Here is a 25,156-nt window from a genome sequence, read left to right on the forward strand (position 1 = left end):
AGGGTAAGCTACTATGAAGTTGCTATCAATGGCATTAGAAAGAAAAAGGGTTTTATTCAGCTTTCAAAATGAGTATTTTGGGACTTGTATGAAGCTCCATCTGTATGTTTGCGCACACACAAAGTTATTTGTTGTGATTATGACACAGAGAATTCAGACAAAAAGGTCTGCTAGGAAGCTGGTAAATATGGTTTTTGGTCTTGTGAATAAAATATGTGGGACAGTTATTGAAGTCTGGATAACATGTATGCTACAAGCTATACTATTCTTTCTTATGAAAAAAGAGGACAGGTAAAGACTGAAAAATTCCTAGGATTTATCTTTGTCACTTTTTACTTATCCACTTCCCAAGACACTCAAACCCTATATTGCTTTGTCCCATTTTCTTTCCTATTAATTAAAGCTGTGTCATCCAACCAGAGAAAAGAATATATATCACATGCCCTGAGTGAGCCCCTTTGGATAGTGAGTTTCAAACGTAGCATGTTAAATAGGTATGTATTGAAAAAGCGCATGAAAGTTCTTCAAGTTGGCAAGCAATATAAAGCCTATTTGAGTATTTATTAATTTAAAAAAATAATAAAATCATGACCTGCTCATAGAACAGTTTACAAACAAAAAAGGACTAAATCTAACAAATAATGATTCACAGTGAGAAGTCTAATGAGCTGTAATTACCTGCGTTTTACCATGAAAGATATACTAATCTCTACACACTGCTTCAAACATGCACATACCTCATTGTGAAACACACAATTATTATAAAATACTGGGACTCAGGCATTCATTACAGATGGGTTGCTATGAAACCAAATCTTTTTTTTTTTTTTTTACAAAGGGACTCTAGATGGAATTTAGTAATTTGGTACCATATAGGCCCTGACTTTGATGACTGAAATGTACATGGTTCACATAAATTCTATATATTAAACAAAGCATCACCTACACTGTACTGTATACTATAATGAAAACACACATTCCATAATGTATGCTGTATTATGTCACTATAATATGTCAGGTACAATATATGCCCTACAATGTAAACAGGAGAATATTACTTTTGTAAATCCACTGTTTTATTTCTTTGTAATTTACAGTGTGCTGTCTTTAGTACTGTCAAAAAATTATCATGTAGATATATTTCCCTGTGTAAATGATTGGGTTAGGAATGCTAGGACATATATCTATTGTTAAAACAAAACAGATTTACTGTTTGAAGAGAAAAGTGTCCTTTCTTACACTTGCCTACATCTTTGATTTGTACTGATATTTGAGTTAGCAAGTTAGCAGATGCTGAAATTTTACCTCTAGTTCTGAAGACTGATGTAAATTTGGATATAAACAGATATTTTACACAAAACCCTACCTGTAAACAACCCTCTAGTCAGTGCAGTATATTTTTATACTATTTTATGACAAAGATAATGCTTTCAAGTACATCAGGATTTTATAGTGCCAGTCCAGAAACAAACACGTGAAAAAAAAGTTCAGCAATAATACTTTACTATGTGGTGTTTCTGTCTGGTAATAAACATTCTTCCCACTTCAGTGACTGAGATAAAGTGACTGAATAGCATAATAAAAAAAAGTTTCTGAAAAAATAATAATGTGTCTGTAGATTCAGAAAATGCATCTTTCCAATACGATATAGTAGGACATATTTTCAGAGTGGTGACTAAGAATTCAGCCACATGGTTCGTAGTAAAATTAATGGGAGATGATTGCCTAAAGGATTGTGCATTACACTGAAAAAAGTCCTTGTAGTGGCAAAGTGAGGGTTTTTGGACCTATACATAAAATATTTTGCATGAAAAGTTCTCCCTCCCAATATACTGTTTGTGCACATATACTAAACTATAATATATAGTGTGTCCACAACTATCTCTATAAAAGGACTCCCTCAGAAATAAGGCTACTGTCTGTTTATATAATCCACTAAGGTCTCTTGTGCCTTCAGGAAATACTAATGTAAGTGCTTGGTGGTTTAAAACAGCCTTTTAAAGAAGGCACATAAGTGAAGTTATTCTTTACAAAATGGAACAAGTATTTCATTGTGTCATCTATATGATTTCAGTAGCTGTTGCTGAATTACTTATGAAGCATCAGCAGCATCCACAATTACTACCTTTCTATCTGTCAAAGAACAGACACAACCTCTACAAAAGAAACTGATAGTATCAAAGGAAGAGAGAGAACTTTGATATGAACTCCAGCATAAAAAGGGCGTAGAGACAAGGAGAAAAAAAGATTGTGGAGGCCCACCTGTGCACCAAAACTAAAATTATAAAAACCTTCTTACTGATGAGATTTTTGTTCTCAATACAAAAAGATGCTATACAAATAATTGCTGAAGATGAACGGTTTTAGGGAAATCCAGGCAATCATATGGATAAAGCCATCTATTTAAACATTTTTGTTCATAAACTGATTTAAAAATGATTACCAAGGTGGTAGAAGTCTGCAAATGATGTTACAGGAAGTGATATTACTGGTTTCTCTAATGGACTGTAATTTTTCGTAATCACGGCAGGAGTCAAAGTTACAAGGTATAAGGTGCTTTTCTGTGAGCATATGGGGTTAATTCCAGTCCTTTGCAATGAAAGGGTAACATACAATGGGATTTTCTGACAATGGGGATTATGAGGTGCATGTAAGAGAAGAGTGGGAGGGCAGCATCGCCACATCCGCCCACTTCCCAGAACCGTTATTGGAGCTGTTGAGATTAACAGAGAGAGAACACAATACTGAAGAAAATGGGAAATAACATGATTAAAGATCAAGAGAGTACTATGTATTAGATTGCATTATGATTTCATAATTGCAGCTTTGAGGCCCTTGACCCTAGCAAGCCCAGCTAAGCATAGTTTCAAATGCATCCTAGACTGGCATTTTAAATTAGATGTTGTACTTCAGGGCATTTACCTGGTAAAAAAATTTAAACAAATTATTCCACTGCTTTCCTCCTGAGAATACAAACTACCTTGAGTAAGCTAATATTTCTTACATTTAAAGGCCTAATTTGAGCAGTTAGGGATAAACCTTGCTGTAGGCAGTAAAGTGATTAACTTAACTTTAATACCAAACTAAATCATATAAAAAAAGTACAACTGTCATTTTCTGTGTAAAGGAAACACATAGGAAGAGGAAAAGACATTTCACAGGACTTTCAAATGTCTTTCAGTTTGTAAATAAAAATCAAGTGTCACCTGGCATACTGACTGCTTGATGACAAAATCAGCATGCTAGAGTTAAAAGAGCAGTGTTATACTTTGTAAAGACTTGTAAGAACCCTAATAATTCATTATTCTTCTGTATACCATAAAGTGAAATATGAGAGTATGAAAGTAAGAAAAACATTTGTGACTTTTGACAATTATTAGTGAGAAAAAAAAGATAACAATTGCCAAAAAAATCACAAAATTTGACATGTTACCTGGCTATGACAAAGAGCACACAACTGACACCCAAGTAAGCCAGCAGAATATACATCCAGATATCAGGGGAGAGAGGATTCAGGAAGGAGAAGACGCCCGGGTTTGTACCATTGGGCTTGCGGTACAAAATACTTATTCCAAGAGTCATAAAGGGCTTGGAGAAGTCGATGACCTTCTCTCGAACATACGTAATGGCCAGAGGAGCAACTGCAAGGTCAGCTTTCTGTTGAGAGAAATAAGAGAAGAGAAACAAGCCATAAGTCAGAAGCAGCAGGCTGAAACTGGCAATCAAATTAAACAAAACACAGACTTTACACTTGAGAAGGCCTGTCCCTGCACCAATTAAGATGATATTTAAAGCTCTACTAGTAAGGAAGCTGATTTATTCTGGTTCTCTTTTGTTCAGTGTTTCTGAATTAACATAGCAGTATTTGAAGATACCCAAAAGCTGTGATAGGAGTGGAAGGAAAGTAAAGCAAAACACTATGTACTTCAGAGGACACGCACATTTACAACTCTCTAATTTCTCTTTTGGCTGTGTGTTATTATATACCTCTACTTTGGCCTTGTGTGTTGTTTTATAGCTACTTTGTCAACTCTTAAATGTACTCTTTAAAAATAGTTATGTACTTGAGAATCAGAAGGCAACATGAATGTTCTTCAAGCAGTCACCTGCAAATATAAGGTGACTGGATCCATTAACGGTCAGAATATCCCCCATGATCTCCTATTCTGTTATACCGATTGAGCTTCAGTGGCTGACAGAATGAGGTCCTTACACATTTAGAGTGGGATTCCGATTCCTTCACTTGCCACAAGTAGCATCTTGTTCCAGGAATAGATAAATTGACTTCAGTGGGATTGATAGCAAGATGAGATATGGCACCAAAATTTACCACATAGACTATTATATTATATTATATTATATTATATTATATTATATTATATTATATTGTGTGTGTATATATGTTGAGGGAGTTGGGGGACAGGGAGATTCTTATGCTTATCTTAGCAGAAGAATATGTTGGTAGAAATGGCAAATGTACAAAATAGTTTCACTGTGACAATTAACAATTCTAAATTAAGTACTTTTCCTATGTACTTCACCTACAAAACTCTCATGGTAAGCAGCTACAGTTATGTATCTCTATTTTTGCTAAATTCCAGAAGTAAAATAACAGACTCCACTCTGAATGACTATTTTTTAGTAACTGAAAAATAAAAATCCTAGATATCATATTACAAATTAATTTTGTCAGATGGCATTTAGTTTTAGTTATTTGTAGTAGCAATCCTTAGCAAATTAGTAAGTGTGATCTACACTGTTTTATAAAAATAATGACAGCTTAGTGATGTGAGACCTAACCACAGCATTAACTATTAAATTTTTATTGATGGTTGGTAAGAGGCTGCCATTTTTCATGAGGATTACAAGGTACCCAGTTTAGCAAAGTGTGGATTAACTAGATTCTACTGTAAATGATATAAAAATATAGATATCTAATAAGAAGTGATGGTATAGCTCCTGTGAAAATAACATGTCATTTTCAAAATGACTGTCCTAAACCTAAATAATATAGTTTATCTGTAGATTTTTTATTTCTAACTGTGGTATAGATTTCTATATTTTTCTCACTTTGTAATGTGCATGCCACATACAGCCCCGAATCCTGTATATTTCAAATATTATTTCAGTTTATCAGTGCTGCTCTCTTGTGTTTGTTTCAATGATTTCTGCACTGTGTATTAGATGCGATTGTTGTTACATGTTTTTATGGTGTCATAAAAACTGTGTTAGATTATGGCTACACAAAGAAGTTACCATAAGTTAAACTACAATGAACTTTCAGTATGTTAGCTTCTCTGTGGAAACTACCCATTATGTACACACGCATCCCACTGTAAATGTGAGATAGCTTATCACTCAATGAAAATGGGCCAAGCTGCCTTGCATTTACCAGATGGTATGAGCATGAATGCTTGCAGATAGTTCTCAGATAACACACTAACGATGGAATTCTATTTCCCTTTGCACATCAAAGCATCAGTTTTCTAGCTGGCCATTTTTGGCCCCCAGTTAGATTTTGGTTCTTTGAAGCTCTTTTAACATGCACATATATTTGCACACCTTGGAAAAAAATGACTGCAGGATAAAGTGGGTAGGTTAGGGTACTCACCCAAAAGTCAGAGACTCAGGTCCTACGTCTCTTCACCCACAATGAGTTTGAGTCTACATCTCCTACTTCCCAGAACTGTACTCTAACTACCATACAACCAGTCAGACATTATTAAGAAATTTGCCTGACATTTCTTTGAATCTGGTTATTCATGGCCCCCGCAACAGAAAGCCAGAAGTGTAAAAAGCAGCTTCTGCATCCTGGGCAGCAGCAGTGGACAGACCATAATCTGCCACACAACACTCTCATGGGTAGTCAGAGACACAGTTTTCAACCTCCTTTAGGCAAGGAGGGGCCTATAAAGCATGTGTTTGGTTTCCTGGGCCAGGCCCAACCACACAGCTGTTGGGACTGAAACATAGGAGGGCCTCTCCTTTTCCTCCTGAATCTAGCGCCTATTAGCCACGTGTTTCTGGCCACCCACTGTTTTGGAACTTATGCCCACAACAGTTGTACATATATGGACACATGAATGTACAGCCAGTGTCTACCACACATGTGCAGTCTATATGGGCATTTTTACACATGACGCTCTGCAGCACCGGGTACTTTGAAAAGCACCCAGCGCTACATTGCTTGTAATTGTATAAGTGGCGACATGTGCATTAGCGCTGAGAAAATAACGACAGCATGCTTTTGAACTAAAATGCACAGAAGGTGCTTTCATTCAAAAGCACACTGCCACCATTTTTTGTGCGCTGGCGTATATTTCACCGCTTATACAACTGCATGCAGCACACCGCAGTGCGTGGCAGTTTGCGTGTGGATCTCTGGCGCATGATGGGACAAAAAGTTATGTGTAAAAATGCCTTATGTACCAATTAACAAAGCCATACCACCTGGGAAAGGGAATTGTTCCCTCTGGGTAAGTTTAATTTCTAAAAGCTAAAAAGATGGCATTTTAAATGCTGCAAAGGAAAATTCCACCCTAAGTTCACACCCTAGCTTTATTAATTGCAACTTGTTCATGTATCCACACTCAGTTAGGTCTAGGCAGAACTCAGATGACATACCTCCTGTTATTTACTAAAGGTTTAAGACTATAATGGGTGAGGCACAATATTCCCATTGATACTCAGGACTCAATGATAATATTTCAGGCAAAGTAGCAAAGCTTCATTCTAGGAGAGATATGTATCAATATTTATAGGCTACCTACAACATTCTGGGTGATACAGGAAGAAAACACAACTCCTTTGATTACAGGATACTTATACTCTAACAAACTAAAGACAGTAAAATAAATGAAACTCCAGGAAGAAGGACCCATTTCAGGGCATCCACTGTAGGCTCTCAAGGGATTCAGTTCTTCAAATCTGTGTAACAGACACTACAGGTGGGTTTCATAGTTTCATAGTTGGTAGGGTCAGAAGGGACCTAGGCAGATGATCAAGTCCAACCCCCTGCCATGGGCAGAAAAGGATGCTGGGGTCAAACGACCCTGGCTAGGTGATTGTCTAGCCTCCTTTTGAAGACCCCTGGGGTAAGGGCAAGCACTACCTTCCTTGGAAGTTGGTTCCAGCTCCTAGCCACCCTGACCGGGAAGTAGTGCCTCCTGATGTCGAGCCTGAATCTACTCTCAGTCAGCTTATGGCTGTTATTCCTTGTAGCTCCCGGTAGTGCTTGGGGGAGCAGGGACTCTCCCATTGCCTGCTGGTCCCCCTTGGCAAGTTTGTAGGTGGCCACCAGATCACCTCTCAGCCTTCTCTTGTAGAGGCTGAACAGGTTCAGTTCCCATAGCCTCTCCTCACAGAGCCAACACCGTTGCCCCCTGATTATGTGAGTGGCCCTCCTCTGTACCTTCTTGATGCTATCCACATCACTCCTGAAGTGCGGCACCCAGAACTGGACACAGTACTCCAACTGCAGCCTGACCAATGTCGCATAGAGGGGGAGGATCACCTCCTTGGACCTGATCGTGATGCATCTATGAATACATGACAAGGTGCAGTTAGCTTTCCTGAACACTTCCCCTCATTGGTGGCCCATGTTCATCTTGGAATCAATAGTGACTCCAAGATCCTTTTCTGCCTCTGTGCTGATGAGAAGGGAATTCCTCAGCCTGTAGGTATGCTGCTGGTTCTTCCTCCTGAGGTGCAACACCTTGCACTTGTCCATATCGAAATGCATCCTATTCTCATCCGCCCACCTCTGTAACCTGTCCCGATCTAGTTGTAGACTGTCCCTCTCTTCTAGCATGCTCACTTCTCCCCACATCTTAGTGTCATCTGCGAACTTGAACAAGGCGCTTTTCACCCCCTCATCCAAGTCACCGATGAAGATATTGAACAGTGCAGGTCCAAGGACTGAGCCCTGCGGGACCCCAATGCCCACGTCCCTCCAGGCTGAAAATTACCTGTCCACCACCACTCTCTGGGTGCAGCCCTCCAGCCAATTAGTGACCCATCTGACTGTGTAGGTGTCGACACCACAGTCACCTAATTTTTTAATGAGGATGGGGTGAGAGACAGTGTCAAAGGCCTTCCTAAAGTCCAGAAAGACTACGTCCACCGTGACACCTGTGTCCAAGGCTTTTGTAACCTGGTCGTAGAAGGCCACCAGGTTGGTCTGACAGGACCTGCCTCTAATGAACCCGTGTTGATTGCCCCTAAGCATAATCTCCTCTGCTGGTCCCTTGTGGATGTGCTCCTGGATAATTTTCTCAAAGAGCTTCCCCAGGACTGAGGTAAGACTAACGGGCCTATAGTTTCCTGGGTCCTCTTTCCTCCCTTTTTTGAAAGGTTGCTGGCAGATGTATTAAATTCAGGACTTCTGGATCTTAAAACATGAGCCTTTTTGCCTGAACTAATAGAAACATAAGACTGGAAGGGACATCCTGGTCCACTTAATCCAGTCTCCATTATCAGCCCTTTACCCAAAGTTTTCCCCAAATCATCACTTCAAATCTTCAGGCACAACTAACCAGGCACAAAAACCAGAACACCCTTTAACATGCCATAGGTAAAGGGTACTGCCAGTGTCCTGCCACTGCAATAGCTTGGAGGATCCTAAGAAGAGGACCATGCTTCTGCTACAAAGAAAGGCGAAAACTAACAAGTGCTTGCCAGTCTGGCCTAAGAGAATTCTTCCATCCTGATCCCAAATTTAGCAACTGTCTGGAAAAATAAGACCTCCTGGCCAGGAACCCCTCAATTTTCTAACTACAGCAGCATACCTAAGTCAAAACACGCCATCTTGAACTTTGGTCAGTGTCCCAGAATTTCAGACAAAGGAGCATGGGAAAAACTCAGAAGCCAGTAGCATCTATAGTGGGTGAAATATCCTCCCTAGCCCTGATAGTCAACTAGCAAAAGTCCTGAAGCATAATGGGAAGATTGAAAACACATGATGCCAAAGGACACACAAACTGGTTTCTGAACAAAGCATATCCAATCATATTATCCCTTCATTAAACTAATTTATTCTTAAATTGATTCATGTCTTTTGTCCTGAGTATTTTGCTGACAGGACCATTTCAAATCTTCTCTTGTTTGATAGTAAATGTCTTGTCTAAATTTGTTCACAGTCAATTTGAGCCAATGTGGATTTTTAGCCTTCGAAATTTTGGGTATGTACAAGCATTACATTAAGTTTGTTGTCACCAGGGTTAGGTTGATCTAAATGTCCACTCATGCAGGCATTTGGAGGATTTAATTCAGCCAAAAAATTATACATCTGATCTAAATTAGTAAACCACAGGAGGTGCATTAACTTAGATCAAGAAAGGGTTAACCTGAATGTGTAGCACAGCCACAGAGTTGGAAAGGCCACAGCTCTAGGGTTGTGGTTTCTTACTCATCAAACTCTGACCAGGCTATTTTTAATCCTTTAACACCCTCCCTGACTGGAATGCCCCTGTAGATACATCAGCTCATAGACTTGTCAATCCTCCACCCCCGCACGCCCACCTGCCCCAACTGTGGACTTGCCAGCCCCATTCTCCCCCCACCCCCTTACCCAATTTCCCAGACCCTCTCCCCATCCTAAGTTACTTATCTTAGGCTGCCCATGCTGTTCCTGGTCCAGTTTTAGGCAGTTTAAAGTAAGTTGTCTAAACCTAGACTAGGTGTGGCAAATACTTGTTCACAGCCTTTTTTTCTGATTTTTAACCTTATAAATGTTTTATTAAAAAATGATAATACTTTTTCTCAGTCTTTGTTTTGTTAAACTAAGCCATCTAAGCACCTTGTTTCATAAGGTAAGGTCTCTATTCCCTTAACACTCTAGGTAGCCCTTCTCTACATCTAGTTTGATTTTCTTTTTAATACTAATGACCAGAACCACATACAATATTCTAAATGGGATCTTATTAATACATTGTACAATGATGCTAATATTTCTTGTCTCTGTCTAAGATACCAGGGAATTGGATTGGCCTTTGCCACAGTTGTACCACACTGGTAATCCTATAATTAACCAATATACTCAAGTGTCTCTATTCCCCAATTGGCTCTAGTCTATAAAATCCAAGTTTATATTCAAACTTCTTTTAATTATTCCATAAGTGCAGGACTTTGTATTTTATATCATTAAATTTCAAACTATTGCTAATACTCCATGCAACAAGAACATCTACATTTTTCTATATCACAATCCAGTCTCTTGTTTATTGGAAATACCCCCCTAACCCTAACCCTAACCCTCCCCTCCCCCCCCATCTTAATGCCACTGGCAAATTTAATGAGTTCCAATACCAAGACTGCTAAATATCCAGACCACTGTAGGATATTACTTATTCCTGACAGTACTAACCTATGGAGGAGTTAATTAGCTTACTCCAGCCTAGTAGCTCTGCATGTATAGACAAGTAATGGTTTACTGAAGAGCTAATTAGGCAACTGCAGTAAGTGTCTCATGTAGATATGTCTGCGGTCTCCCTTTTTAAAAAAATAGATATTACATTTACTATTTTTTATTCATGGGATACTATTCCCAAGTTGACAGATTCATTGAAGATCAGTGTTAAAGGTTTTGCTAACTTTACATGCCAATTCTTTTAATGTTCTGGGATGGAGATTATCTGGGATTCATGATTTTCTGGCAGTAAGTGTATTTACATTTTGCTTCCACATCATATGTAGTAATTTCCCTAACCATGTCTTCATTGCCATGAGGTACACAACCATGTTATCCTAGTATTTGAAAGAAATCCATGCTCATATGACAGTCTACTACCCATTCATGGTAGAAGGCCTTTATCTCTACCCTGTCCTTTCTTCTGGAGGAGAGAACTCTGTTTCTAAACCTGTGCAAATATGATGAGGAAATCAACTTCTAACATAACATCTTCCCATCTACCAAGCTTCATTTAAAAACAAATGCCCTGGGCTTTCTGAAAAATTTATATTGACTTAGACAATTGAACACATACTGTTTTCAAATATTATGGTTAGTTAGAATCGTGTGGGTTTTATTTATTTATGCATTATTTTGGATCGTCATCCATGGGATAAACAGAATATGTTTGGATTATTAATTGATGGTTCAAATTCCAAAAATTATAGTGGCTGTGCAGGTGATATATTTAAGATAAGGAACCACGATATAAACCAATATCTAATAATGTTTTTAAAAAACAAACAAAATGCATTTTATATTGTTTCCACTACACTGCCCTAAATGTTTTTAAACAGCTTGTACCAAAAACTCATAAGACTTTCTTGAGATATATTTTTCACTGTACAATTAGACATCAGGTTAAACTTATGGTGCAGTATAAAAGGAAGTCATGTGTCATCTAGTAATATAAAAAAAAAATCAGCACAAATAAAATATATTTATTTTATCCATACTTGCACTACACCCATAATTGTGGCATCTAGATCATGTGAATCATCTACTTACTGAAACCACAACATCCAAATGAAACAAAAGTATACAAAATGCAGTTGTGGGCTCATGTTTCAACTTAATCTCTCTCATGTCCCTGGAGCTCAAATGGAAAGGAATTTGGCAAGTGAACAATTTTCCCTATCTTTTATGAAAATCTCTACAAGAAATGTGTGGCAGAGTTACTTGCGAATTCAACTTGATAAAAACGTACATTATGTCAGGAAATATTTGTGTCAATCTGACTATTTTGCTTAACACACTAGATACAACTGTGCCAGCAATGTCATTTTTACTGTTTAAGACAGGGTAAACAGTTGCATACTTCTAAATTCAACAAGAGAAGATGTGTATGTAAACATAGTAATTTATTTTGTAAAGATATGATGATTCATACCTACATCTGTTCACTGTTTTCCAAGTGGGCAACAATGACTAAAATATATGTGGGATTTTTGGTTAGTTGGAGTCATGTGTCTGACTCCCCATGCAAAAGTTTGAAAACATGGAATTCCTACTCAGAGGGACAATATCCTACTAATATTATTTACACAAAAGTCCGACCTATTTAAAATGACTAGTAGCTTCAGGCTGAAGACCAAGGATTGAAATATCTTAGATACCAAACTGATCTCTGAACCTTAAACAACTTCCCTCCTTAATGGTTAGGCTTCATCCACAAGGCTGTTTAAAGTCTTAACTCCACTGGATATATTCTATGGATATAGAATTTCTAAAAGGAGTTTCATTATAAAAGATTTTTGCAAGCAGTATTCACATAATTAAAAAGCACTTTTTTAGATTTGAACTACAATAAACAGCCCAAAGACTTGAATACTTATTAAATGTACACATATGCATTGTGACTGCAATCCATACTTCCCAACCTTCAAGTTTAGCAATCATGTGACATGACATGACTCCCTGAAATGGGTAACAAATGACTGAAATACAGGCAACCCTCACCATTCACGGGGGATACATTCTCGTATCCCCTGTGAATGGTGAAATCTGTGAATAAGGCAATGCGTTCAGGAACGCCATCTGCGTTCATTAACGCAGTGCCCCCGGTGGCTGGAGGGGAGCAAGGCTGCTCTGGCAATGGCAGGAGTGTGGCAGCGGTGGTGGGAGTGCGGCGGTGGTTGCAGGAACATGGTGGCAGCAAGCACGGAGCTCCTGAGGAGCTCCTTTAAGTGTATTTAAAATGTGGGTTCGGCATTTGTGAATATTTGAAATCACGAATGCCAAACCAGCGAATAGCGAGGGTTTCCTGTATATAACACCAGTTTGATCCTTTGTTTTATTTCCCCCTTCTTTAGTCTCATTTACTTGTAAACTCCTCATGAGTCATAAAATTCTGTAGGGAGAGCAGCAAATCTAGGCTGGAGGTGGCAGTGGTGACACCAAAATAAAAGCACGCCATTAGAAGACACAACCTGTATCCACGCATGTAAGTATAACTTTCTGGTGAGTGAGGGCCACAATCCTTTCCCATGCTTAATTCACAAAAGACAGGAACTTGATACCTCCCAGAGAGGGAGGCTTGATTCTGTAGGGTGTCTCAGACAAGGTTTGCACCACACACAGGCACTCTTCTCCAGAAAATTGACTCTCTGCCCAATTGACAAGGTATTACATTTCAGGCTTTGTATACAAACAACAAAGGTTCAGAGTAGTACCTTAGAAGGTCAAAACAGGGAGCCAGAATCCCTTCCAGAGCATGAAGTACTGAAATGTCTGTATGGTTGGAAGATTTCAGATCATCATAACAGAACTGACATTTTCCAGTAAGCACTCTAAAATGACACCCTAATACTTGACTATAAAAAACATAAATAAGAATATATGATAAAATTTAAAGTGTACAACAACTCCAAAAAGATGTCTATTATACTAGCTGTAAAATCAGTCCTCCACTCAACTTCTAAATCAGTAATGTTAAATGTATGTTGATACAATTCATAGGAGGGCAAGATGCTAATATAAGATATGAAGAATATCTTTGGCTGTAAGTTCCTGAGGGCAGTAACGATTATTTTACAGCACAATGCACTAACCTTGATTAGGATTGTTGAGAGTTACTGTAATAAATGATGATGCATTCACTATTGCACAGATGTGTATATATATATATATATATATATATAGTTTAGATGCCACTGTGTAAAATAAATATGTAATTTAAGTGCTTTACAAATTTAAACTACCATAGAGAAACAGTAAATCGTATTAACCATGACTGTCATCTCTGTGGTAGAATGTCACAGCCATTTATTAGTATACAGCAACACTATGTAACAGTTTAAGATGTAATCTGAAGAAAGAAAGCATATCCAGATAAAATTAAAGTGGAGATATATGAGGGTAGACTTTAATTATCTGCATTTGGCTAGGAATGGATCTAACACATGATACTCTTGATAAAAATTCAATGGGTATAGCACATGACAAACTTATTTATAACAGTCGTTAGGACCTACATTTTATCAAGCAGCATTGTGCCAACCCACCAACACCTGCTGTGATATTGGTTCAGCACTGAGTCAGAGAGACTTGAATAAAATTAGGAGCATAGTTTCAAATCCCCAGACAGCCCTGGGATTTTAAACATGAAGATCATTTATTACAGAGCATGTCAAAGTTCTACAAAGTACTGGGTAACTTCAGATCAGTGTATCAGAGTATACTTTATTATATAATTCTTTCACTTAGAGGGGAAGGCAGTCAAATGAAGTCATAAAACATACATGGGTTTAGCTCTTCTAAAAGGTACCTACTGAATAAAAGTAAACATTTATAATGTGTGCGATAAATATAAGCACTTACCTAACATTCTGGTACTTTTTAATACAATAAAATGTCCTCTAGCTTTCCTTTTTAAAATAGTATTAAAACATAAAGAGGATGGACCAAAATTAAGGGAAAACCTGCATTTAAGGGAAAATCTTCATGAGGAAAGGGAGTAAATGGCAGTTTTGGTGAAAATGGTATTTATGATGCACCTCACAGTAAAATTTGTGATCATTGTATTTCACCTTTATTATTCTTTCTCTCTCATCCTGTGCTAAACCCACACATTCTTCCTAGTCCACAACTATGGAGCATTTCAGATGTTATATCAGTTTTGTTAAGAAGTATTTCTAGATGCTGGTGAGAATATTTTGCCATCCTCATTTAGAAGACTTTGTAATAAGAAACAAAGTTCAGGAGGTAGGTGGCACAATGGGTCTAGGTTTAAATCCTGGTTTAAATTGTAAGAAAGAATGAATGTAGCTGACTCAGCCTATTGGCTTGTCCTGTCGCAAAACCACTATGTAATCTGACACAGCTACAGATGCAGCTTCTTTTCGAGAGAGAGACAAATGATTGGAATAGCAGGGGGTTTGCAAAATAAAATTGAAGAACATTGGTCAAGCAATGCCTGGAAACTTGAATTAGGCCTTGTCTAGTCAGTGTAATTAGTCTTTTGCTTTCAGGAGAACAAACCACACACATTATATGGCAAAAAATTAAGAAATGAATAGGCTAAACGAAGCTCTTTAATTCCATTAATTTTACAGACTTTTTTAAAGTAACCTTACGTTAGAGTCTATCCCCGCAAGGATACAATGTAAAAGCCTCAGGGGGGAAAGGGTCTACAATGGCTGAGGGCAAGAAAGGCAGAAAAAAAAATAGAACAATAAATTGTGAACATTAAAACAATGTTTGTTTCTGACACATCCATAAACATTTTAGTTGCTATTTTCTTCAGGAAGAAATGTCATAACTGTAAATTGAAAGAAGTCAGGACCAAGGTTGCTCAGCTATGGAATCAATGGTTTTAGTAACATCACACTAGGAATAAACCTGACCAGGAGATGATGTGTAGATAATGAACTGGGAGGGGTGGGAACCCAAGCAACATAATAGATCCCATGCAAACTGAAATCTGTGTCACTTCAAAGAGACATTATAAATTAGAGTATTTCTGAACGTAGTGTTTCAATGTTTCCTTGAATCTCTAACCCCTATTTTGTAAATAAGAGCTAGTTAGAGTTAGTAGTAACCAAGTCTAGTTCTAATAAGAAAACAAAATTTATGCATCTTTAGGAACCTCAGAAAATATCCCTGAAGAGCAGTAAATCTTGCTACTGTGGTACCTGAAAGACTCTCACATGCTCTTTCTCATGAAAGAAGCAAATTGGATACAAGTGGTGAAAAATCAGTTGCTGTAGAAAGAAATGCATAAGCCATTAAGAGATCACAGTAGCTAGAGAAGAGCAAAAGTTACCAAGGGCCCTGGGTCACAGAACACACAGGGAAATCAGGATCATGTACTCTACTACCCACAACAATTCTTACTTTAATAGAATAGGAAAAGGCAGGACAATTATGCCCTTGTTATATTGCAAGGGAAACAGGGCAGGAATAGATTATTTCCCAAGATTCTGGTGGGTAATAACTTGACAAGCAAAGATACCAATCATTCTGAAACTTCTGGAACAATCCTGAATTTTGGGGCTCTGTCTGCGTCCCAAAGAGACCTTGAGATGGAACTTTTGAGCTGAATTTGAAAAAAAACTGGATACTAAACCAGAACATGGATCAAATGTCTACTGAGAAGATGCAGATAAGAGGATAGCAATGCAGTCAGGTGCAATGTAAATTCAGCTATGCCACTTCTAGTTCAGGAAATAACTACAAGCTCTTTCTTGAATTGGAAGGAGCCTAGGCATATTCACATAGCATGGCACCCAGGCAAATTAATTTTGCCTACCCCTAACTGTGTAAATACAGCTATATTAATAAACTCTATTGCAAGGCAGGGTTAATTAGCTCTGGTGAAGCACCATAAAAAAAGCAGGTGTACCACTTCCTATTCCTTTAACTCAAAGCAATATAGCAACCTTCATGTGGCAATTCTCCCTAGCTAATCAGCTCTACCTCTCAAGTGGTTTCTAGTCCTCAGATGGGTTTTTACTGCTCTGGAAACTGTTGAGTTTTAATTTTCTTCAGATTTCAACATATCCCTCCTGATTCTATGCCCATCCATTTACCCCACAAAGATTCAGATCCACTGAAGCAAGATAGATATAATTTCTCTTCTTCATGCTGGAGGAGGCAGCTATTACAGGAAAAAGAGGAGATAAAGAAATGTCCTCCCTTACATCCTGGTGCCCTCTGTGATCTTCTCCCTCCAGAATAAGGAGAGACTAAAGAAGGGCCCTGTTTCCTCTCCCTCTTCATACTTTGAAAGCCCAGTCCAATAGTCAAAACCAAGAAGTCTCTTCCCCCCAGTAAGAAATAATGGAGTTAAAATCTAGGGGACACTTTCAGAAAATTACATGAATCAATCACAGATGATATTGGTGGACACCTGTCTGATCTTGCATTATGCAGGACTTTGGATGTAAGAGTCGCTTGATCCTTCCTCTCTTTTCCTATGCTAAACCAGTACATTTTCCTGCTTGACAACCACAGAACCCCCTCTCTTTTCAGCAGCTGGACTGAAGGAACTGCAGACTGCTCTTCTGGACATCAAAGGAGTTGTAGGGCTTTGCTACACATTAAATTTAGGTGGTTCCTGGATTTCAGGGGTGGGCAAAATATGGCCCATGGGGCAAAACCAGCCTGCTAAGGGATTCTATCTGGCCTGTGGTGGGTCCCTTGGACCCACCTGGCCCAGGAGCAGTGAGGCAGCCTGGTTTGTGATATGTGCAGCCAGTTCTGCTGCCCCCAGGTGCTGAGGCGCTACCTGGCACAGAGTGCAACCTGCCCTATACCCACATGCAGCTCTCAGGCAAGTTGGGACCTGCAGTCCAGAAGGCTGGGTGGCAGGGGCAGCACGATGGCTGGACTTGGCTTTCTAGCAGCTCCCAAAGTGGTGGTTCCTTCTGGGTGCCATTGTGAGTGCCTCCACCACTGCCAGCAGACCCAGCTTGGGCACCTTGGTCCATCTGCCCACACCTGTTGTCCCTGCTCCCACCACAGGTGGCACCAGATGGAATGGGTGGGCAGGGTCCCCATTTGGGAAGTGGATTGTAGGTCTGCTCTGGGCCCTGGGCCCATGCTGTTACCACCCTGTGATCCTGGCCCCAGCCTCATCTGCCTCCCCCACTCCTAGATGCCACTCCCCACCCACTCTCAGCCCCATCTCATCCACCTGGCTAAATGTGCGATGCCCACATGGGTCCATGGAGACCCCACCTACCCACCTGCCTGATCCAGCTGGTGCCCCTGGCAGTGAGTGTGGGGTGAAGAGGCCTGGAGCTAGATAGGATAGGGTAAAATGTCATCTCCTAACATGCCCCCTCCCCATGGCAGGGATGCAAACAGCCATGACAGTGGGCTAAGGCTGGGTCAGCAACACACCCACCAGCTCTCAGGAACTCACCAAAACTCCTTATGTAGGCCACCAGCCCAAATAATTGCCCAGCCATGTCTTAACTCCTAGATTGTACATACAGGTTAAAACCTGAAACTAGTTTAAGGGGTGTAGTTTGTAGCCATGTTGGTCTGAGGACATAGGCAGACAAGGTTCTTTGGGTGAATCTGATATCTTTTATTAGACCAACTAAATAGTTGGCGAATAATTTTTAAGCAAGCTTTCAGGTTCAAAAACCTTTCGTCAGGCTAAGGAAGTTTCAGCAGTTGATCTGTGCTCTTCCCGGATGGAATGAAAAATAAAAAAGCCAGAGGCTGTGCTGGTATGCATAAAAGATAGGTAATCAGTGAAAATGTAGATTGAGGAGTCAATGGGTGAGAGACAGGCTGGGTGTGGGGGAGAGAAGGGGGATGAATAGTGGCGAAGTACCTGGGAAGTGAGCTGTCAGGCAGGTTATAATGTGTCATAAATCCAATGTCTATATTTAGTCCGTGATATTTAGTGTCCAGGAGGATGATGAAGTGGAGTTCATAGGCTTGTCTTTGGGAAGTGTTTTGTAAATTTCCTTTGAGGATTAGGACTGAAAAACTAGTTTTAAGCATTCTTTAAGCAGTTTAAAGATATTCCAGTCCAGGGCATGCCACTCCCCAGCATAAGGCTCTGATCCATGGTACCCAGCTCATGTTACACTAACATGTAGCCACAGGAGGGTGAATCTGAGTTTGTGCTCCACACCCCTCAAAGTTCCCCTAGAGGCAGGTCTCTTCTGGAAGGCACTTCAGAAGAGGTTGTGGGGTCAGGTGGCTCAGCTCCTCCTGTTATTGTGCCTCTGCCTGGCAAGGAGGGGGATAAGACAGGATCCCCACCCTCAACCCAGAAGCTGGTGGGTAGTGTAGCGTGGGATGATTTTGAGGTGGCAGATGATCCCAGGTATGCTACCTGCCAGCACTGCCGAAAGCAGAACAGCCAGGGCAAGGACGTGAAACACTTCATCACCATGGTAATGCTGCTGCATCTCAGGAGGCAACACCCACTTGCCTTTGTTCCTTCTCAGCCTAGGAGCATGCCAAAAGGAAAGTCCCCCTTTTGTTCCAAAGTCCCCATCCCCAAGAAGCAGGAAGAGCACATGCACCAACTGCAGATGCTTCCTCAGCCTGACGAAGGGTTTTTAAACCTGAAAACTTGCTAAGATATATTTCTCCAACTATTCAGTTGGTATGATAAAAGATATCATATTGACCCAAAGAACCTTGTCTACCTATGTCCTTAGACCAACACAGCTACAACCCTTAACAAACACAAGTGATACAAGTTTTGCTTTCAACAGTTTGAGGTGCACTTTCACAGAAAACCCTGAACCTATCCCCTTGAAACTTGGCAGGCTTCATACCCTCAGAAGGGGCTACCATCCCTGCTGTTTTCATTCAAATCTGCCAAAATATGACAAAGTTATAGGTATTTTAGTGATTCCCCATTATAGTCTATGGACGAATCTCCGAATCGGTGCTGAATTTCCAAATCCAAATCAGCCGAATTGAATCGGGACAGTGACTTGAATCACTGAATTGAATCACTGTCCCTCTGAATTGGCTGTATCTGAATTGAATACTTGCTGCTTTGCACAGGCCTAGTAGGGATTGTTACATTCCATTCTACTAGGCCCCTGCTGGCCTGAATGTATTACTGCTCCAATCTTGAGCTAGTACTAAGAGCTGTCAACATTTGAGCCGCTCATAATGTAACATGTAACAAGGCCCTTAGGATTGATTCCTATGCCAGAACCTCCCAGGGAAACTAATATCCCCTTCCCTACTTATTTTAATTATGAACATGTTGTATTAAGTTATTATTGGCCCTGATCCTCTATTTTTCACAAAATAACACATGGAACAATGAGGACAAACATTCTTTAATTTCCTCAGGCTTCAATTTGGTATATGAACATTCAGCACATAAGATTAAAGTATAACTTCCTTCAATCTGCACATGCAGCTGCAGGTAACATTAATAATTTGCATGTGAATATAGACTAGTGTATGAGCTATAGCATGGAGAATATGTTTTTATTGATACTTTATGTATTGGTTCTGACACTTGTTTCAAGGCTCTGTGAGCAGCTGTCACATTATCTGTTCATAAATTATGCTTTATAAGTTTTGAATAATATATGGAAACATTATTTAGTGATGGGATGTGTAACAGGGAGCCTGGGGCTTCTGTTACTTTGAGAGAATAATTGCAGACAGCTGAGTTCACCCCAGTAGAAGGAGGCAGGCTAGTCATCAAGCCTAAGTGGAAACCCCTGGGAATGACTGCAGAGCCATCTGACAGGAAGAGGTGGGGCAGGAAGGGTGGAGGGCTTGCAAGGAAATATAACCCAGTAAGGAGTTAGCATTAGTTGCAGCCAGTGAGCTGGTGTGTGTTTGGAACAGGGGGTTGCATTTTGTTGTCCTAATTATACTACCAGTGGACTGGGTCATAGCTAGCAAAGGGGTGATGAGGAAGCCACAGAGGGGCACCTGAGGGGTATATTGTAGTAGAGCCTGAGGAGTCCAGGAGCACTGGAGCCCTACCCAGGATGAGTTGCAGGAGGCAGGCAGGCAATAGCAGGCCTGAAACCAAGAGTGCCAGAGCACAAGCTCAAAAGGTGCCAATCTAACTTCCCTCAAACACCTCTGAATGTCTGTATGCAGCCGAGTGATTTCGATCTAAAATGCTATTATCATACATAAAACATAGAAATGAAAATGTATCTAGAGCAGTGATTCACAACCAGGGCATCCTGAGGTCTCATTAAGGGTTCTATGATGCCCAGCCAATGTGAGAAGGTAAAAACACTTCTCCCTCTGTCCAGTGCCCTGCACCTTCCCCAGCTACTTTCTTTTGGAAGTACTAAGTAACATCGCAGTAACAGCCCGTACCACACCATGCCAGCAATGCATGGTTATTTTAAACCACTACATCGCCGTAGCAACACGCTATAGCGAGGGAGTACCTTGCCACGGCAACATAGCTGCGGCATCATAGTTTGTGCCCACTGATGCTACATTGCTGTAGCAGCCCTAACAGAGCTCACTTATGCAGGCAGACAGCTGGTCAGATATGGGGTCCAAGCCCCACTTTGTAGCCTGGCTTTTCCCTTTCACTACACCCATGCTCCTGCACCCATGTTCCTGGGACTGGTGGGGGTAGCTGTAGGGGCAGTTGTGTGAGACCCTGCAGGAGCAGCCTACATGACATGGGGGCTGCCTGTGCCCCTTTAAGTACAAACTACGAGTGCAGAGGGGGCAGACAGTATAAAGGGCACAGTTGGATGAGGTCCTGACACTACCTAGATCAGTGGTTCTCAACCTTTGCAGCCTCAAGGCACCACTTCATATTTTTTTTAAACTGTAGATTGTAAAATTTGCAACTGGGACACCACAAACTTGAGAAAAGCTGAGGGGTGCCTTGAGGCTAAAAAGACTGAGAACCATGGATCTAGATCCTTCAGATCCAAAGCTTGCTCATGTCCTGCTTTAGCAAACATACTTTTGTCCTACTATAATTTGCCATACAGGTAGCATACTGTAAACTAAATGAACAGGCAAAGTAGGCAACTGATTTTACATAACACAGCAGCTTCCCACTTGAAAAGGCTGACTTGTAGCAATTGAGAAGGAATTAAAAGCTAAGTCTGGCATACTCAACTACCTCTTTAGTTGCTGCTATTTTATTAATATAGAATTAGCCTGCTGAAAATTTCAATAGATATTGATTAAATTCCCACACTCGTTGTTAACTAGGGCTTAGCTTCCCAACATGTACCCATTCAGAAATAAGGAGGCACAGTGTCAGGAAAGTTAATTCAAGTTGCTATGGATTCAGCTCATGATCTTTGAGACTCATGCTGAAGGATCATCCCCAGTTGATCCATTTGATAATGGGCACCTGGTCATTCAGGAAGCAGAATCCCCTGGATATAGCTGGATGTGATGCAAGTAGTGTGCTGTTAGGTACAAAAATCGATGTGCCCTAACTACATTAATTAGATAGACCATCCAGATTCAAGCAGACCTTTGATCTGTTCAGAAATAGAGGACTTACTGCAGGCCAGGTAATTTTCAGAAATAAAATACTGTCAGTGTCACCTGGTAATTGTCTATGGATCTATTGACTCCTCCTGATACCATTTTATGTCACTGAATGAATTCCCTTCTTTTGGACAGTCTCACACAGTTGTGGAAATCAATCATTTCTAAAGACAAAGCTATCCAATTCTAAGTTGTTCAAATAGGAGTCTTGCTTCATCCTCTTTTAGTATTCGCACACAAAAAACACCTGGCAGGCTTCAATTAATGCAGGCTGTCAACATAAGAGGCAGTAACCCTTTTGTCTGCCATTATGTAAATAACAGCAAGTGATATTATAATTCAGGGGTATCAAAGATACAGCCCAAGAGCCAGATCTGGCCTGTGGAGGCCTATCACCTGACCTGCAGCACTGCTTGTGGGTCCTGGACCAGCCTTGAGTGCCACATGCAGTATGTGCTGACCCTGGCCTGGCTCATAGCACGTGGTATGCAGAGACTGGTGCAGGCTGGAGCCAACATGGGTGCTAGGGCTGGCACACAGATAAAGTACTGCAATCAGAGGCTGCACTACACTGGCCCTGCACACTGGATCTGGGGCCAGTCCAGATCAAGCCCACAGATCAGCCATGTGAGCCAGATCCAGCATGCAGGGCTGAGGCAGGATGTGCTGCATGAGGTGCATGGGGGTGGAACTGACACATGCACTATATGCAGTGCCCACACTGGACCGCCCTTGTGCACTGTATCTGGCACATGGGGCCAGTCTGTGGGTTCAGTCTAGCCTACAGACCAGCCCCACACTTCTCACCTGGTCTGCAGGACCAAATGCATTTCGCACCCATGATATAAATCAAATGGATTGAAAGCAATGATTTGGGATAATTCCAGTCATGGCTCCTTAGTAGAATTCAATCTATTCTACATCATTTTCTTCGTGCTACCATCAACCCAGATTAGTGAATGTGGGTACTGTTCTGATGCACTCAGCTCTGCTGATGCAAACTAGATGCCACAACTGCATTTACAAATTAAAAGGTGATAATCCCACAGGCTGGTAAATGAGCTATAGGCATCTCAAAACTAAAATTTGCTTTTCACTTTATTCATCAGTTATTTGAAAGAAGCTCCTTCCTGGAACAGCTCCGTTCCCAGTTTTTTGAGGTGAAGCATAAAATCTGGGGAGTACTCCTTCAAAACAAGCAAGAAGTTTCTTGCTGATGATTTATAAGCCACTGTTTCAGTGAAGCATGTTGCACAAACCTCATTTTAATCAAATGTTTCACAGTGAATGTTAGGGGACCACAAGCAGTAGACCAAGAAACTACTCTTAGCACTAAGATGGATGACTATGAACTACAACAAACCTTCTTAATAAAATCTCAGTCTTATTCCTTATGATTTCACTCAAGCAGTTTTCCACAGAGAGCTCTTCTGATGGTTTAAGAGAATGAGATTCTTAAGGCATACTACAGAAGGGGCAGCCTGCCAAAAATAAATGGACTTTCAGTTCCCATTAGAATAATCAGACAATATTTTTAAAGTAGATATTGTAGTCCTTGTTTTTTCTTTAAAAAAAAAAAAAGCACTTGAGAAAATGGAAATGCCAAGTAAAAAAAGAAACCCACAGATCTGACTTTTGCTTCTCAATCTAGATCTCAATGTTCATAATATAAAAATTGTGTACTATTTAAGAAAACATTAATAAATCTAATAATGTTCCTTAGATGTGCTAACAGATAATGGAAAGATTAATCAGTAATACAAGGTGCATTTGAGAGGTGAAAATGAACTGATCTCCATTAATTAATTATGCAACAGGACTAAAAAGATGCAGCAGCACCATCATATTAATGAATAAAAGAAGCTATTTTTTAAGATTCATGCATTGTAGGACCAAAGCGATGTCTTCAGTAAACTTTTTTTTTTCTCCCTCTAAGGCATAGAAACATTCTTGTAGTTATTTTCTGAGCCCTTTCAGATTTATAAACATCTTTTTTGAAGTATATATGCCAGAAATGGACAAATTATTCCATTACTGGTCTTACTATCCCATAAACAGGTATAATATCTCCTTGATCCTACTTGGTATTCCCCTGATTATATATCTAAGAACTGCATTTTCTATTTCTCTCACAGAGAGCTCTTGTACAATTGGACATGATCTGTGATCCCTGTGTCTTTTTTAGGGCCATTTCTTTCCAGAGTACAGTCTCCCTGTCCTATAAAGATGACACAAATTCTTGATTTCTAGACGTGTAACCTTGTATTTGGCTGTGCTAAAGCACTTTTTTCAAGCAGGTCGTCTTATCATGGAATCCAGCAAAACTGACCTGGGCCCATCACGATTGATCATTCTACCATTTTTATGTCACTTCCACATTTTACCAGTACTGTTCTTACATTTTTTACTAGATCATTAATGAAGATATTATAGAAGCTTTGTATAAATAGATCACTGAAGATCACCTCTTTTACTGGATGCTTTTGATTAGAATTTTCTTTTTATTTGAATAACAAGTGGTAGTAAACATTATCCAATTCTAAGTATCTTACTCTGGGTCAATTGGTCTCCTGATTTGATTCGGATTCAGGGATTTGGCTGCTGAATCGGGCTGAATCTCCTCCGAATCGAATCAGCACCCAAAGCTCCGTACAGCCATAGTGCACTGGGGACATTAACAAACTTTAGATCGGCCTGGGTCACCACCTGGCCTAATGAATGCCTGCATGAATTCACAGCACAGCCCCAGGGCAAGCCCAGACACTTGCCACAGCCACAGATTTAGGTAGCTCAAAGTAATCTCCCTAACTTGAATCAGGTTGTTTGAATACTTTTTGTACCCTTAAACGCCAACATAACCTAAGGAGGAGATGGGGTAGATCAAGCATTACTAAACTTATTATAGTAATTTATTATTTGCATTCCTGTAATATCAAAGTGCCTAGCTTTGGTCTTGCATAGTTATATAGACTATTTCTATGTTTGTTTCCCAAATGTTAGGATTTATCCAGAACTCTAAAAGGTGAGAATACCAATGACACTTGAGGGTTTGTAATGCAGTGCTCTTGGCTACTGACTAGTCAATTTCTGTGTACTTCTACCCATAAAAACCTGGCCTCATAACCACCTAGGATAAGAGAGAGTGATTTATGATATATACAATGAAGTAAACCCTTGTCTGTAAACTCCCCCATCCCCCCAAAAAGACTATTAAAGTTGTAGAAGGTATTCTTTCCTTTGATGAATAAAAGTGTATGCCTTCTAACTATCTGTAAAAAT

General features: G+C 40.1%; 1 protein-coding gene across 1 annotated transcript in view; it reads right to left on the reverse strand.

The window, feature by feature from the left end:
- LOC102371662 (glutamate receptor ionotropic, kainate 2) overlaps positions 1–25,156 on the reverse strand; it is a 676,963-nt gene that overhangs the window by 229,689 nt on the left and 422,118 nt on the right. The window contains exon 11 of the mRNA XM_006027905.1: positions 3,434–3,657. Within this exon, the coding sequence (XP_006027967.1) occupies positions 3,434–3,657 (224 nt within the window). The remainder of the gene's footprint in view (positions 1–3,433; positions 3,658–25,156) is intronic.

Source organism: Alligator sinensis, unplaced genomic scaffold, assembly GCF_000455745.1.
Source record: "Alligator sinensis unplaced genomic scaffold, ASM45574v1 scaffold394_1, whole genome shotgun sequence".
Lineage (NCBI taxonomy): Eukaryota > Metazoa > Chordata > Crocodylia > Alligatoridae > Alligator > Alligator sinensis.